Below are 15,680 nucleotides of genomic sequence, written 5' to 3'. Positions count from 1 at the left end.
GGGGTCATGGTGGTTGAGACGGCGGCCTCCTCTTCTAGATCATTCCGGCCAGCCAGGGAGGGAGGAACAGGCCGATGGTGCCCAGCAGGCACACGATGATGAACATCCACAGGAAGATGCGGTCGATCACCATGGCAACGTACTTCCAGTCTTCCTTCACCTGTGTGGAGGGAGGAAGTGTTGAGTATTTGTGAAAGAGTATCGTACACATTTAAACACTGCAGGATCAACTAGAACAAATCCTATTGTTTAATTCAGGGGTGGGGAACCTTTTTGACATCAAGGGCCGTATCACTTTTTGTAACTTGTTTCGGGGGCCGCACTTTTTTTAGGCCTATAAAAATAACTCACTCACCACATAACTTGCATGCACAACGTTTTGTCTCTCTGAATTTGGTCTGGTGAAGTGCTAGCTGTCAATGGTCAGATTTAGAAATGACACTGTGACCCTCAACATTCCAAAGTAAACAAAGGAAATTAACCTTTTTCTCCTTAATTCATTTCGTTCAAAAGTTGTCAGTTATGCTTGTATAGCTATATTGTAGGCTAGACTATATGCTTTAACATTTTATTTAATTAAAAAATATATATAATATATATATATATATTATTTATTTATTTTTTTGCCCTTGCCTCCGCCGGCCTGATGAAAGGCTTTGGCGGGCCGTACGTTCCCCACCCCTCTAGTATTGAAATGAAAGAGACAGCGATGCCGTCGGGCCCCGTGGGCCCCGTGGCCCCGCCCGGACCCTTGGTGGCTCCGCCCGGCCCCTACTCACGCTGAAGTCGGCGTCCTCGGCGCGGAGGTGGTCGGCGATGTAGAGCACGCCCTCCAGCGCCCGCATCACGCCGGGCGACAGCAGGAAGGACGACTCCCCCAGCGCAGCCTCCTCGGGGCCGCTGGCCGGGGGGGGGAGAAGAGGAGGAGGAGGAGGAGGAGCAGCAGGAGGAGGCGTGGACCCGGGCGGCCGGGGCGACGGCGGCCGGAAGGAGAAGTAGGACGTCAGCTTGCCCAGCTCCAGCTCCTCGTAGCACCGCCTCTCCTGCTCGTCCTTCGCCGTGGTCAGCGTCGTGGTGGTCGTCGCGGTGGACTCCGCCATCGTCGTCGTCGTCGTCGTCGTCGTCGCCATGGCGCCCGCCTCCCTCAGCCAGGTGGCCGACGTGCTGAGGCAGCGCGTCTCGCCGCCGCCGCCGTCGTCGTGACGACCCTTCCTCCCCCACGCCGCCACCGCCGCCCCCGCCGCCGCCCCCGTCTCCCGCCGCAGCGTCAGCAGCCGCCGCCGCCGCCCGTCCGGCGCCGGCCGCCGCATGAAGAGCCAGCGGGGGACGAGGTCCAGGAAGACGCGGTGCACCCAGTGGGGCATCTTGTGCGTGCCGGGCGAGCGGTGGTGCACGTTCAGCACAAAGACGGTGATGACGATGCTGAGCGTGACGAAGATCATGGTGAAGAGCAGGTACTCGCCGATGAGCGGGATGACCAGCGAGGTGGACGGGATGATCTCGGTGATGAGCAGCAGGAAGACGGTGAGCGACAGCAGCACCGAGATGCACAGCGTGATCTTCTCGCCGCAGTCCGACGGCAGGTAGAAGACCAGCACCGTCAGGCAGGAGATGAGCAGGCAGGGGATGATGAGGTTGATGGTGTAGAAGAGGGGCAGCCGGCGGATGATGAAGAAGTAGGTGATGTCCGGGTAGATCTCGTGGCAGCAGTCGTACTTCTTGGTGTTGTACGTGCCCACCGCGTTGACGATGGCCCACTCGCCGCTCTCCCAGTAGTTGCTGAGGTCCACCGCCACCTCGATGGGCTCCAGGTCGATCTTGGCCTGGTCGTACGTCCACGAGCCGAACTTCATCTTGCAGTTCTGCTGGTCGAACGGGAAGAAGGTGACGTCGATGCTGCACGACGACTTGTAGATGGCCGGCGGCACCCAGCGCACCTTGCCCGTGTGGAACAGGTGCGCCTTGGTCATGTGGGTCACGGCGAACTCGCCGTCGGCACTATGGGGTTTGGAGGAAAACCAGGGAGGTTACGTTGGGGTCGTGGAGGTCCGCGACGTAGTGGATCCGTCACTGGTCAAAGTAGTAGCTGATCTATTAAACCAGTTAACCGGTTAGGGTGGTGGTTAAATTGATCAACTGGTTAAATCGATCAGCTCTTATTTTGAGCGGTGATGGGTCTAGTCGAAAAAGGTTAGGCACAAAGTAAGGCACATCCCATCGAATTAACCAGTTAACCAGTTAGGGCGTAACTGGTTAACAGGTTATATCAATGTGACAGTTAACCAATTGGGGCCTAACTATTAGGCAAGTACCTACCATGTTTAGTCAATTAACATTAAACGATAAAATAATTCACATTCCGTTTCCTACGCCGTTAATGGTGATGTGTTTGCTGCCCAAACATAACGGATGACAGTATGGAGAAGCCAAGACAGTTAAATAACCTCCCCCTATTTAAAAGCACAGAAGCAAAGGACATTTAAGTATAAATGTATTTGGTAGCGTTAGGCTTCGGCGACGTTTTGTGACTAAACGATGCAATTAACTTCTCTGGAAGAACCATTATGTTCTTAAGTGATCCGCTATTCAGATCAATTTAGCTTTCTCGTTCCAAATGGAGGCCCAGCCCAGCCCGGTTCAGCCTGTTAAATGGTGATAACGACCGCCGCAGATGGATGACAAATCCTCGTCATTACATCTTTCTCAGGCCCCCTCTTCCACCCCCTCAGATTGTGATTGAACCCGCTCTTTGAAGCGGAACCACGTCGTAAAAACTTTAATTAGTCTGAAATTAATTATCTTGGTGGGGGATGTGGTGGTGGTGTGATTTAGTGGCGCGCTCTGATATGCACTTCACCAAACCCATAGTAAAGGTCTCAATTTGTCTGTTGGTTGATATTTTACTGTTGGTTGATATATTTGCGTAATGTGTTGGAAATGAGAAGGGGTCCACATGGTATGGTACAACGGCCACTAGATGGCGCCATTGTCATTGTTAGAACGGTAGTAGACGGTATTTAAAGCGAGGTGAACACTGAAACGAAATAAGGTCAAAAGACTCTTATCTGTTTTATCTGATATTTAAAACGCATTACACACAACCCCAAATTCAGTGCAACGCAAACTGTAAAAACCACTGCTATAAAAGTGACGACACCGTTCTTGTGAGTGACTTGAATATGCGTGAATATTTTGAGGCGTCCTTCCGTCCACCCACTTGTTGTAGAGGACGATGTCGGGCACCCAGATCAGCTCGGAGGGCACCCTGATGGACGTCACGTTGTCGTAGTCAGACGGGTTCCAGCTCAGCTTGTAGTCGTTCCATTCCTCGGCGAACCACGGAGAGAACGGTCATTTAATGCCCAGTTTCACTGATCACGTCCATACGGAAATATACAGTGCAACACTTTCAAGATTTTATGCACCGATGCAGATAATTGAATATGTTATTCAAAAAGTTTTGAATGAAGTTGAAAACAAATTACGTTATTAAAAAGTCATTTAAAACATTTGAATGAGGCACTAGCTTGTCTGTATCGGTTCATAAGGTCTCATGCACAAACACTACAGAAACAGATTTTCATCATTTTGAGGGATGTCTTCAATAAGCCAAACATGCGGTAATAACGTAGGCCTCATTCTTTACACCAAAGTCGTGATTAAGTTCCTTGTCCTCACTTGTTTCAGCCACACGTTGGTGGTCATCATCTGGTTCTTTTCATCCTGAGAACGACAAGAGAGGCGACGGCGTTAATAGAGACGAGAACGACACAGCGACAGCGAGACTCTGTCTTTACAGAGACAGAGCGGGGTCAGACCTTGACAATAGGAACAGGTTTCATTGCAGTTCCGTGATTGATGTGGAACACAGAGAGAGTTATCGGTGGAGTTGGGTCACACTTAATACAGTTATCACCGTTCTGCTGCCACTGCTGGCAAATGACAGATGGGCGGACAGACAGACAGAGATGCAGACCCTGTCTGTCTTCATCTCTGTCTGTCTGTCTGTCTGACTTTCTGAGCTGCAGGAAAACAGAGGCAGACAGAGAAAGAGAGAGACAAACAGACAGAAATATGGGCTCACCCCATCAACACACACACCTACAGCCAACTAGACACACACACACACACACACACAGATGCAGTTTCCCTGTCTGTCTGCATCTCTGCTAGTCTGTATTTCTAAGCTGCAGGAAGACAGACTGAGAGAATAAGAGGCAGACAGACAGACAGATGCATGTACTACTCACCACATCAACACACAGACACACACACCAGACAGAGAGCGAGCCAACTAGACACACACACACAAACACAGATGCAAACTCTGTCTGTCTGCATCTATGTCCGTCTGTGTGTCTGAGGTGCAGGAAGACCGACAGACGGTCCAGGCTCACCACGTCGATGAGCTGGGCGATGGAGAGGCCGAACTTGACGATGACCACGTCGGACACGTTGGGCACAGGCCGGGACCACTTGTTGTAGCGGAAGAAGAGCTTCTTGAAGAGCTGGTCCTCGCCGTGGGGCTGGAGCTCCTGGCCGCACGCGACTGTGGACCACAGAGGGGGGATGGTTAGGGAGAGCAAAGGGTTCCTGGTGAGGACTCTGATGTTCCAGCTGTGGTCTCAACGTGTAGGCTGGTGCAACATGTGGTCTGTGGACATGAGCATGAGAATGTGGAAGAACACTTAACGAAAGAAAGAAACCGAGGAGGTATGCGGGAGAGAGGGTGGGGGGGGGGGGGGGGGGGGGCGAAGAGAGAGGGAGGTGGGAGAGACTGGAGAGAGAGAGTGACGGGAAAGAGAGGGGAGGGACTGGAGGGAGAGAGGGAGGGGGGAGAGACTGGAGAGAGAGAGAGAGGGGAGAGACATGGGACAGTGGGGGGGAGAGAAGTGAGAGCGTGATGGGAAAGAGGGGAGAGAATGGAGGAAGAGAGAGAGAGAGGGGGGAGTGACTGAAGAGAGAGCGAGGGAGGGGGAAGAGACTGGAGAGAAAGAGAGAGGGAGTAGGAGAGCGAGAGAGAGAGGGGTGGAGAAAGATGAGAACATGATAAAGGGAAATGGCTGGAAAAATTGTGTTTAAACAGAGAAAATGTTGTGAAAGTAGAGACGGAAAGATCGAAAGATACGTTGGAGGAAATGGAATCAAGGGAGAAGGATTAGAGGAAGACAGAAGGTAATGAAGGGATGGCTTCGGGTCATCAGAGGCCAGCGGTCTGGCCCCCAACCAGGGGAAGCCTCTGATCTGTCTGAGCCGGGCTGCCCCTGTAATGCATCCCCCCCGGGGTTCACTGAAGGTATCACTTGGCCTTCGCTGCCCTCTTCCCTCACAACCTCATTTACACTGTCTGCCCTTTATATCCCCCTTACGCATGCACACACACACACACACACACACACACACACACACACACGCATGCACACACACACACGTTGTGTAATGCGTACGCTCGGTGGGGCTCAAACATTTCGCCGCCAGACCTCCAGACAATCTGAGAATTAGTCTGGAGCCTGGTCGGGTTTTGGGGACTTTTTTTGTTTTTTGAGGTATGAAATCTCCTCCCCTCCTCCTCCTCCTCCCCCTCTCCCTCCTCCGCCTTCTCACCCCTCTGCTTCTCCACCTCCTTCTCTCCCTCTCACCCACTTTCTCCCTCCCTTCTCCTCCTCCCCCCTCCTTCTCCTCTTTCCTCACCAACTTTCTCCCTCCTCTCCCTCCCCCTTCACTGACCTCCTCGCCTACTTTCTCTCCCCCTCTCCCCCTCCCCTTCCTCTGGGATTAGCGTCTGCCTCCTCACCCACTCTCTCCCCCTCCCCCCCTCCTCCTCCTCCTCCTCCTCACCCACCTTCTCCCTCCTCCTCCTCCATCTCCTCCTCACCCACCGTCTCACCCACTCCTCCCTCCTCATCTGGGATCAGCGTCTGCGTCCTCACCCACTTTCTCTCCCCCCTCCTCCCCCTCCTCCACCTCCCATCCCTTCCCCTCCCTCCACACCCACTTTCTCTCCCCCCTCCTCCCCCTCCTCCCCCTCCTCCCCCTCCCATCCCTTCCCCTCCCTCCACATCCGTGTTCTCCCCCCCTTTCCCTGTAATCAGACTCCATTATCCACATCATTACTGGCCGGGGCTAAACGAAGGTGAGCTACAGCAAGGTGAGCTAATCTCCCCTCAGACAGGACTGCTTTTCATTGTTTGACCGACACACACACACACACACACACACATGCAGGCACGCATGCACACACGCACGCACACGTACGCACACACACACACACACACACACACACACACACACATGCACCACTGCCTGTCATTCACATATCTGTCTGTCACTCATCTGTCGATTATACGTAACACATCTGTCCGTCTGTCACACATCATTCTACGACATGTCACACATTTCAGGTGTCAAACATCTGTCTGTCATATGTCACACATCTGTCTTTTATATATCACACACCTGTCTGTCCCTCATCTGTCTATCATACGTCACCCATCTGTCTGTGTGTCACAAATCTGTCTGTCACATGTCACACATCTGTAAGTCTGCCAGTCTCTATCTGTCACACATCATTTTGTCACACATTTTTCTCCTTTCACCTGGTCCTGGAGCATAAGCAGACCAATAATGACATTGCATCCATGTGTGCGGTCTGTACGGTGTGTGTGTGTGTGTGTGTGTGTGTGTGTGTGTGTGTGTGTGTGTGTGTGTGTGTGTGTGTGTGTGTGTGTGTGTGTGTGTGTGTGTGTGTGTGTGTGTGTGTGTGTGCGGGCACGTGTTTCTACGTGTTAAGTATGTTTTTATGGATATTGTAACATCCCCATAATGTCTGATCTTCTACGTGACAATATGAAAGAAAGACCCTGGAGCCAGACCTACACCTCCAAATCTCCATGATCATACTGATAATATGAACGCATTTCGACAGTCGACTGAAGAGCGCGCCGCTCTCCTTACGTGCCCGTGAAACGACGTGCCTGCTCGGTCTCTACCCGGCCGCTCGCAGGTCCCTCTGTGAGGACAGCGGTGACACGTCATTAGGCCGTTATAAATGAGACAACCCGGCGGAGTGTGCAACGCTAAAAAAGGGTCAAAGCGAGGCCTTCATTTACGCATACAAATCATTTCGGTGATTTATCGCACCGTTCAAAAATGTCAATCAGTGGATTTTTTTTGGACATACCGGTATTCATCTTATTAATAAGTAGCCATGCCCACTATCCAAATTCCGTGGGTTATCTTAAAACAGTTAAAATATGATTGCGAGGGTGTTATTTGCAGTATTATTCATATTGGTTTGTCCTTAATCAGCCAAGGACTTTAATCCTCACGCGAGCGCACCTCAACACACTTCAGCCAATAAACACCGACTATAGTATATGATATGCACGCGCGGGGGCCGTGCTCGACAGCTGATGAGCGTCACTCAAAAAGCCTCCGAGACGCCCGCACACATGAAAGCCTTCCGCCCGCGGGAAGTGTTCCGGATGTCCAGAGCTAGCCAAACAGGTCAGGTGAGGTAAATGTGTCGTCTGTGGTTCACAAAGACGCGCAATTAATAAGGATAATACAGAATAGACGGTAAAGGGCGTAAAAAGTGCTAAAGTGGTCTTAAACGAAGCGTTTCGCGCTAGGGGCCATGCGTGGACCTGTTCGACCGTGGGGTCAACGCGCGAGGTAAGGTGACCCCACATGGGTACCTGCTCACACCGCCATGGAAAACTATCCGCGTCGGTGCGAGTCCATAGGTCAGTGGTTCGGCTCAAATAAGACACTTATTTCCCATGTATATTCTTCAACGTGGTAGCAACGGTTCGCGTTCCTTCGGGGTTTACATTTTGAGAGGAGAAAAAAAAAGCAAAAATGAAAAAAAACTATTAAAGAACTTACTGGAGTCGCAGAAGAGCAGGCACCACAGCACGGTGGTCCTCACCGAGAACAGGTGGTCGCCCGCCGCTGCGTGTCCCATGGTGTCCGCCTCGGCGTCGGTGGTGCGGGGAGATGCCCGGAGATGGGTGGCGTCACCGTGAACACCTTATCGTGGAGGGAGGAAGAGACGTGATGGAAGCGTGTCATCTTCGTAGCTGGGAGGCACGTCGGGACAAGCGGGGGCAGAGTGGAAGGATCTCGCCTCTTATTCGGTGGGCGTGGACGGAGTGACGCGTCATTTGGGGGTGAGCTCTCTGGTGCTGTAGGACTGTACACGCACACACTTCTCGGTTGCGTCCTTCTTGCTTCAACCATCCGATTATTTATTATTTGTTTTTAGTCCGGCTTAGTTGGCGGGGGTTTAGTCACGCAGTGAAGTGTTAACTTTCTGTCAACACTGGAGGAGAGGATTGCGTTTTGAGGGCAGCATGGGTACCGTCTCCGCGTAATGGTGACGCGTATTTACGCGTGATCGCGCCTCCGGATAACGGACCAAATCTCCGTTTTGTAGAGGAAAAGGGAAACTGAGGACTCCGTGTTTATTATGAGATGTAGTAGTAGCAGGAACTGTTACTGTGACTGCAGAATTAATAATAGAGCAGTTTATCTGCGCGTATAATCACGTTATGCACTCTAAACTCTAAACCCATTGAAATTCAAATCGGTAACTCAATAATGAAAAGTAAAGCATCGAACAGAGGCAAAACACATTTTGTCAAACCAAAAGCACTTGTGCTTTCATCGTTTTTATGTTGCTTGATTTAATATAGCATAACAAATACATAACACACATGTTCAATATGAAAGTCAGAATTCACACTTAAAATGTAACACAAACTTTTCTCTGTGAGTTGGTTTGATACTGCCCCGAAAAGACAGAGAGGAGCATTTAACCAAACTGCTGTCCACTTGACTCAATAACGCTCAACACAAAACATTAGGCCTATGCGATGTATCCCCAGACACACACGTCTTGGAAACATTTTGTATACTGACAGCAAACTCTAGTCTCAGTTAAAGCAATCACGAAGTTAAGATTCCCTTGACGTTCAAAGCATTGTAAATTGATGCAACCTTTTGTAAAAAATATATTGACTTTGACCACCCACAATTGATCGTAAAAACGCGGTTGGTCAAAAAAAGGAAAACAAAAAAAAACTCTTGTGACGATGACGTTTACCCTGAACGTCTCCTTACATGTATCTCATTTTGTAATAACATGGTCAAACTGGGTTCTCACTGGGATGTCCAGGGAGAGCAAACAGAGCCATGTGGCTCACTGACCAACAACAGGCAGACAATCTCCCCTCGTTTCCTGACCGCTGATCATGTAGCCAAAACAAAGTCCGAGTGCTCCCCGGAGTCCACTAAACTCTCCGGCTCCTTCTTCAACATCTTGAGCCATGAGCTCATCCGGCCGGCCGTTCTGCCCCTCGATGCCAGATGGCCGCTCCTAGCTGATGAACCAACAGACCAGCGTTTCTGTTTGGGCTTACTGATGTACGACAGGGCAGGAGTCGTAAGCACAGAGCTGTTGATCCTAGCCTGTCCTGGCGTGACTGAATCGGTTACAGGCCTTTGAGGGAGCGTGTTATTTCATTGGGTTTGTATTTTATGTACATTTGGCGTATTCTACTGAGATGGCTTTGAGTTGCTCTCGGGAGGTTCGTCTTCCAACTGCGACACGGAGGATAAAAGTTTACTTTTTTTGTTTCATGTTGCGTACTCTCACTGCCAAGGGGATTGTAGAGGTTAATGCCGACCTCCCTGTCCGGAGCTATCCACTTTTATGTTGCGACACACAACGGACACACGCACGCACACACACACACACACACACACACACACACACACACACACACACACACACACACACACACACTCACACACAGGAGTGCAGGACACAAGGCAAAGGCAAAGGCAAATGCAAAAACTGTTGTAAAATAATCTCACCATTGCCACACTGGGACATTGGGTAAAACAGTTAAAACCGTTTCTTTGATTTATTCAAAAGTTCATTTTAACAGACATCTTCTAAATATGAATCAGATTCAGATGCAACACAATCTCTAACCCTGACCTCCAGGTAGAGCTTGCGAGCATTGTGCAACATCTCCAACATTCATTCACTCACCAATTCACTCATTCATCCACTCACTCATTAATTCATCCACCAATTAATTCACCCACTCACTCAACCATTAATTAACTCACCAATTCACGCATTCACCCGCTCATTCAGTCCCTCGCTCATCCCTTCACTCCATCTCTCTCTGCTCCCTTAGCCGCGGTGGCGCCGGAGCGCGGTGTTCCTGAGTGCGGCGTTCCCGATCTTCCTGGTGAAGGACGCCTGCAGGGCGGGCACGGCGAGCTCCAGGCGGCCAGCCGCGTCGGCCACGCCGCGCCGCAGCCCTTCAAAGGACGCCAGCTCCTCACGGATCCTGAGGCGGGAAAAACAGACAGACACGTCAGCCCCGCTGGGTGAAGAGAGGGCACCGAGCAGGTAAGGGGGGGGGGGAGAGGAGAGAGGGGCTGGAGAGATGGAGAGAGAGAGGGGATGAGAAGAGAGAGAGTGAGGGGAGTGATTGGAGAGAGAAGAGAGAGAGGGGGGGAGAGACTGGAGAGAGAGAGGGGTGGAGAGACTGGAGAGAGAGAGGGGGGGAGAGCCTGAAAGAGAGGGGGAGGGGGGAGAGAAGAGAGAGTGGGGGAGAAAAGAGAGTGATGGGAGACAGGGGAGAGAAGAGAAGGAGGAGGGGAGAGACTGGAGAGAGAGAGGGAGGGTGGAAAGACTGGAGAGAAAAGAGAGGAGAGATGAGCACACGGAACAGCAGCAGATGTAAACATCGTATGTGCGGAGGAGGAGTCGACTGGAACACGTTACGGTGCAACGAGAAAAACAAACACTTGCAGTTTCTGGTGCGGACGAGAGAGGATCAAAGTAGGGCAAGTACAGAGAGAGAGAGAGAGAGAGAGAGAGAGAGAGAGAGAGAGAGAGAGAGGCAGGCCCAGATGTTGGTGTTGAATGTTTGGGTTTAGGGTTCACCGAAAAAGGAAATCCTTGGAGTGCAACAGAAAAAGCAAGGGTGGCTTTCAGGCCGGGAGAGAGAGGGCACTGAGTGTACTGGAAAATAGACAGACGCTTGGTATGTGTGTCAGGAGTTGTCAGAGCAGACGGTGTGGAATCTAGTGCTCTCTCAGTCAGTGAGAGAGAATCCTGTGAGTGTAACGGTGAGCGTTATGGATTGGAGGTGAGTGCCTTGCCTCCTGCCTCTGGAGGAGAGAAAACCAGAGAAGGAAAATAAAAGTTCCCGCGGGAGAACAACGGAAAATTTCCGCCCCCCCGTCCCCGTCCCCGTCCCCCCGTCCCCCACATACCTCTGCATCCCCGTGAGCGTTTCCATGATGTCCCCCTCCAGTTGCCTCTCTAGGTCCTGCAGGGCCTTCTGAGTGGCCTCCTGGCAGCTGGCCTGCTCCTCCTTGATCCCGGCGATGTTCTCCTGGATGATGTCCTCGTACCTCTGCTCCCCCACCTCGGCACTCACGTACTGCACCAGGTTCTCCACCACGGCCCGGTTGCCATGTTGGACGGCCCTCATGTTCGTCAGCTCCTCCCTCTGGGCCTTGAGCCAGCGGGCCGAGCCCCGGGGCTTTGTGGTGAAGTGGGTGGAGCACACGTCCCATTGGTCCTCGTGGAGCACTGATGGAGACGGGGACGCGGGCGCGGACGATGGTGGTGGTGGTGGTGGTGATGTCGTTGTTGGATGTGGTGGCGGGGATGATGATGGTGGTGGTGGGGATGTTTGTGGTGCTGGTGTTGGTGGTGATGATTGGGATGGTGGTGGTGGTGGTGTTGATTGTAGTTGTGGTGGTGGTGTTGTTGGTGGTGGTGGTGGGGATGTAGATTGTGGTGGTAGTGATGTTTGTGGTGGTGATGACGATTGTGATGATGGAGATGTTTGTGGCGATGGTGGTGATGATGATTGTGATGGTGGTGATGATTGTGGTGGTGGGGATGATGATTGCGGTGGTGGTGGTGATGATGGAAGCGATGCTGTTGGGGTGGGTTGTGACGATGAAAGTGATTGTAATGAGGATGGTGGTGTGGTTGATGGTGCAGGTGATGGTGTTGATTGTGATGGTAATGGTGTTGATGATGGCGTTGTTGGTTGCATTGATGGTGGTGGTGCTGTTTGTGATGGTAATGGTGATGATGTTGTTTGTTGTGGTGGTGGTGATGATGATGATGATGCAGGTGATGGTATTGTTGTTTGTGATGGTGATGATGGTGCAGGTGATGGTGTTGTTGGTTGTGATGGCGCTGCTGTTGATGATAATGATGTTGTTGGTTGTGATGGTGATGTTGGTTGTGATGCTGTTGTTGGTTGTGATGGTGATGGTGTTGTTTGTTCTGATTGTGATGGTGATGGTGTTGATGATGGTGTTGTTGGTTCTGATGGTGTTGCTGGTTGTGATGGTGATGATATTGATGATGATGGTGGTGGTGTTGTTTGTGATGATGCAGGTGGTAATGCTGAAGTGGCAGGAGATGGTGTTGTTAGTTGTGATGGTGTTGATGAAGATGGTGCAGGTGATGGTGTTGTTGGTTGTGATGGTGTTGATGAAGATGGTGCAGGTGATGGTGTTGTTGGTTGTGATGGTGTTGATGAAGATGGTGCAGGTGATGGTGTTGTTGGTTGTGATGGTGATGAAGATGGTGCAGGTGATGGTGTTGTTGGTTGTGATGGTGTTGATGAAGAAGGTGCAGGAGATGGTGTTGTTGGTTGTGATGGTGTTGATGAAGACGGTGCAGGTGATGGTGTTGTTGGTTGTGATGGTGTTGATGAAGATGGTGCAGGTGATGGTGTTGTTGGTTTTGATGGTGTTGATGAAGATGGTGCAGGTGATGGTGTTGTTGGTTGCGTTGATGGTGGTGATGGGGATGGTGATGATAGTGATGGTGTTGAGGGTTGTGATGATTCTGCACTTGATGGTGATGGTGGTTGTGGTGATGATGATGATGGCGGTGCCGGTGGTGCTGATGATGGTGCAGGTGATGGTGTTGGTTGTAATGGTTGTGGTAACGACAGTGATAGTGATGACGTTTGTGTTGATGGTATTGTTTGTTGTACTGGTGATGGTGTTGTTTGTTGTACTGGTGATGATGGCAGTGGTGATGATGGTAAAGATTCTGGTGATGGTGCAGGTGATGATGTTGTTTGGTGTGATGGGGAGGATTGTGTTAATGGTGTTGTTTGTTGGGATGGTGATGATCCTGGTGGTTGCCGTGGTGATGGTGCTGGTACTGATGGTGATGGTAATGATTGGGACGGCAATAGTGATGGTGATGGTGGTGGTCCAGATGATGGGGGTGGTAGTGATGGTAACGATGATTGGGACGGTGATGGTGGTGGTCCTGATGATGGGGACGGTGATGATGGTGGTCCTGATGATGGGGGTGGTAGTGATGGTAACGATGATTGGGACGGTGATGGTGGTGGTCCTGATGATGGGGACGGTGATGATGGTGGTCCTGATGATGGGGGTGGTAGTGATGGTAACGATGATTGGGACGGTGATGGTGGTGGTCCTGATGATGAGGTTGGAAGTGAAGGTGATGATGATGATGATGATGATGATGATGATGATGATGATGATGATGATGATGATGACGATGATGATGATGATGATGGTGGTGGTGGTGATGAATTTGAGGTCAATGAGGACCGAGGAGGTTGAGAGGATGTTGCTGGAGGTGATGAAGGTGGCTGTGGGGATGAAGATGGTGGTTGTGATGATGGAGCTGCTGACGATAAGGATGGTGATAGTGGTGATGAGGATGATGATGATGATAGTGGTGGTGGTGCTGATGATGGCGATTGTGTTGGTGATTCGGGTGGGGATAGGGACTGGGTCGATGATGGTGGAGCTAGTGACGGAGATGACGGTGGTAATGAGGATGGTGATGAGAGCGACGGTGGCGGTAGTGGACTGATGGGTGCCGGTGAAAACAAGGCATGGCTCTCTGCCCTTCTCCAAAGTCCGGGCCCAGCTTTCATTGAGGTGTTATCAGCCATGAGCAGCCAGGGGGTGGAAAGTTCAAGTCCTGAGCCCATGTCCTCGTCATCACCGCTCTGGCCCAGGATCAGCCTCGCCGCGGACAGCCACAGGAAGATGCAGAGCATCCGACACCACATGGTGACCTAGAGAGGACAAGAGGATAGCGAGCTCAAATGGTGCAAAAATAGGAGAAATAGGTCCAGTTAGGATGCTCATGGAAATCTATAAAGTAGAGGTTAGAGTAAAAGGCATGGATGTGTCGTATAACCCTGCAGGCTTCATTAAAAAGATGATTCAACTCTCTGTCACCGACATTGTGCAGTAATGAGAGTGTAAGAGAGTTCATTAGTCCAGTAGCACAGTGTTAATTTTTTTGCAGCATTGCCACCCAGCAAACTAAAGTTACAGTGTGGAATAATGTTAACATGACTGGAACTGCTGTATTCTTAGAAAGTCTGCAGTGTTTATTATCCTAATATGTGAGAGGACTTCCACTGCATGTCCTGCAAGCTGGCCCGATTCCTTATTAGTTATTCAATGTGTAATGTTAATTTCATGAACATTGAACAATTTTCTGCCACGTTAATATTCCCGCTTGCAATCCCTTTTAAGTGGATTCATTGTAATTCCTTTCATGTGATTTATTTTTGTGCTTAACCTTCACTCTCACAGCTGAATCAGCTGTAATAAGCTGGAATTAATGTGATAAAAGACAAACGGAAAACCCCCAAGCAAGCGTTTTCTTGCCGCACACTGCTCACTTGAAGAAAATGCCCCCATACAGCAGTGGGCCCAACCTTTGACTTTGGAGGTACCACTAAACAATCAAGACCTTTGGCGGACCAGTTCATATGCAAACGGTTCACTAATACATGAGCACGAGCATGCAGTGGCTGAGCAAGACTGCCGGCTCCGCCTTGGTACAGAAACATTAATGCAGGAGGCCATGGCCGGCGGGAAACACAGGCAGAGAACAAGGCAGCAACACTGCTTAGGCTCCAAGTGAGGTTATTTGGCAAACACAAATCAACACAAAACAATTACAATGGAAAACATGCATTTGAATGCACAAAGCGATACTATTTTAGAAATATTAACAAGCCATATGTGGGAGTGTGTGTGGCTGATGGCCTGTTGAAGCAGCCTGACCGGGCCCGGTCTGACTGGACTCTGGGGCTGGGTGAGGCTGCACACCTGTCGCTCGTTGAGTAATCAGTGTGCACGGGTCAAACCAGCCATCGACGCACACACTCGGGGAGATTGATACCACGGGTACTTGTTACCGTGTGACTACAGGTACTTGTTACCTGGTTACCACAGCTACTTGTTACCACAGGCACTTGTTACCTGGTTACCACAGGCACTTGTTACCATGTTACCACAGGTACTTGTTACCTGGTTACCACAGCTACTTGTTACCACAGGCACTTGTTACCTGGTTACCACAGGCACTTGTTTCCTGTTACCACAGGCACTTGTTTCCTGGTTACTACAGGTACTTGTTTCCTGGTTACTACAGGTACTTGTTACCATGTTACCACAGCTACTTGTTACCTTGACGATTGACGACAGCGTACCCATTCAAACGTACAGGCTCCCTTATTCAAAGTTCAAACAATAGCATCGAACAAAAACAACACAATGGCTCCTTCAGTAGCAGGTGGAACTGAACAATCAAACAACGAACAGATGAATGA

At 50.6% G+C, this 15,680-nt stretch overlaps 2 protein-coding genes across 2 annotated transcripts; both read right to left on the bottom strand.

Moving 5' to 3' along the window:
- Nucleotides 1-34: 34 nt before the first annotated feature.
- Nucleotides 35-7,966, bottom strand: chrna2b (cholinergic receptor, nicotinic, alpha 2b (neuronal); the record flags this gene model as incomplete). Its single annotated transcript, XM_084483643.1, has 6 exons — nucleotides 35-160; nucleotides 780-1,998; nucleotides 3,218-3,327; nucleotides 3,679-3,723; nucleotides 4,398-4,549; nucleotides 7,888-7,966. The coding sequence occupies 6 exons, from the start codon at nucleotides 7,964-7,966 to the stop codon at nucleotides 35-37; spliced, it is 1,731 nt and encodes a 576-aa protein (XP_084339769.1).
- A 2,241-nt stretch (nucleotides 7,967-10,207) lies between these two features.
- On the bottom strand, nucleotides 10,208-11,614 carry LOC311363784 (uncharacterized protein; the record flags this gene model as incomplete). The annotated part of the gene is made up of 2 exons (XM_084483758.1): nucleotides 11,302-11,614; nucleotides 10,208-10,367 (listed from the first exon to the last, which is right to left on the bottom strand). The coding sequence occupies exons 1-2, from the start codon at nucleotides 11,520-11,522 to the stop codon at nucleotides 10,208-10,210; spliced, it is 381 nt and encodes a 126-aa protein (XP_084339884.1). The 5' UTR covers nucleotides 11,523-11,614.
- Nucleotides 11,615-15,680: the final 4,066 nt, after the last annotated feature.

This window comes from Micromesistius poutassou, assembly GCF_964030765.1.
Source record: "Micromesistius poutassou genome assembly, chromosome: 19".
NCBI lineage: Eukaryota > Metazoa > Chordata > Actinopteri > Gadiformes > Gadidae > Micromesistius > Micromesistius poutassou.
Note: the sequence above shows the minus strand (reverse complement) of the source record. Positions and strands in the feature narration are given on the sequence as shown.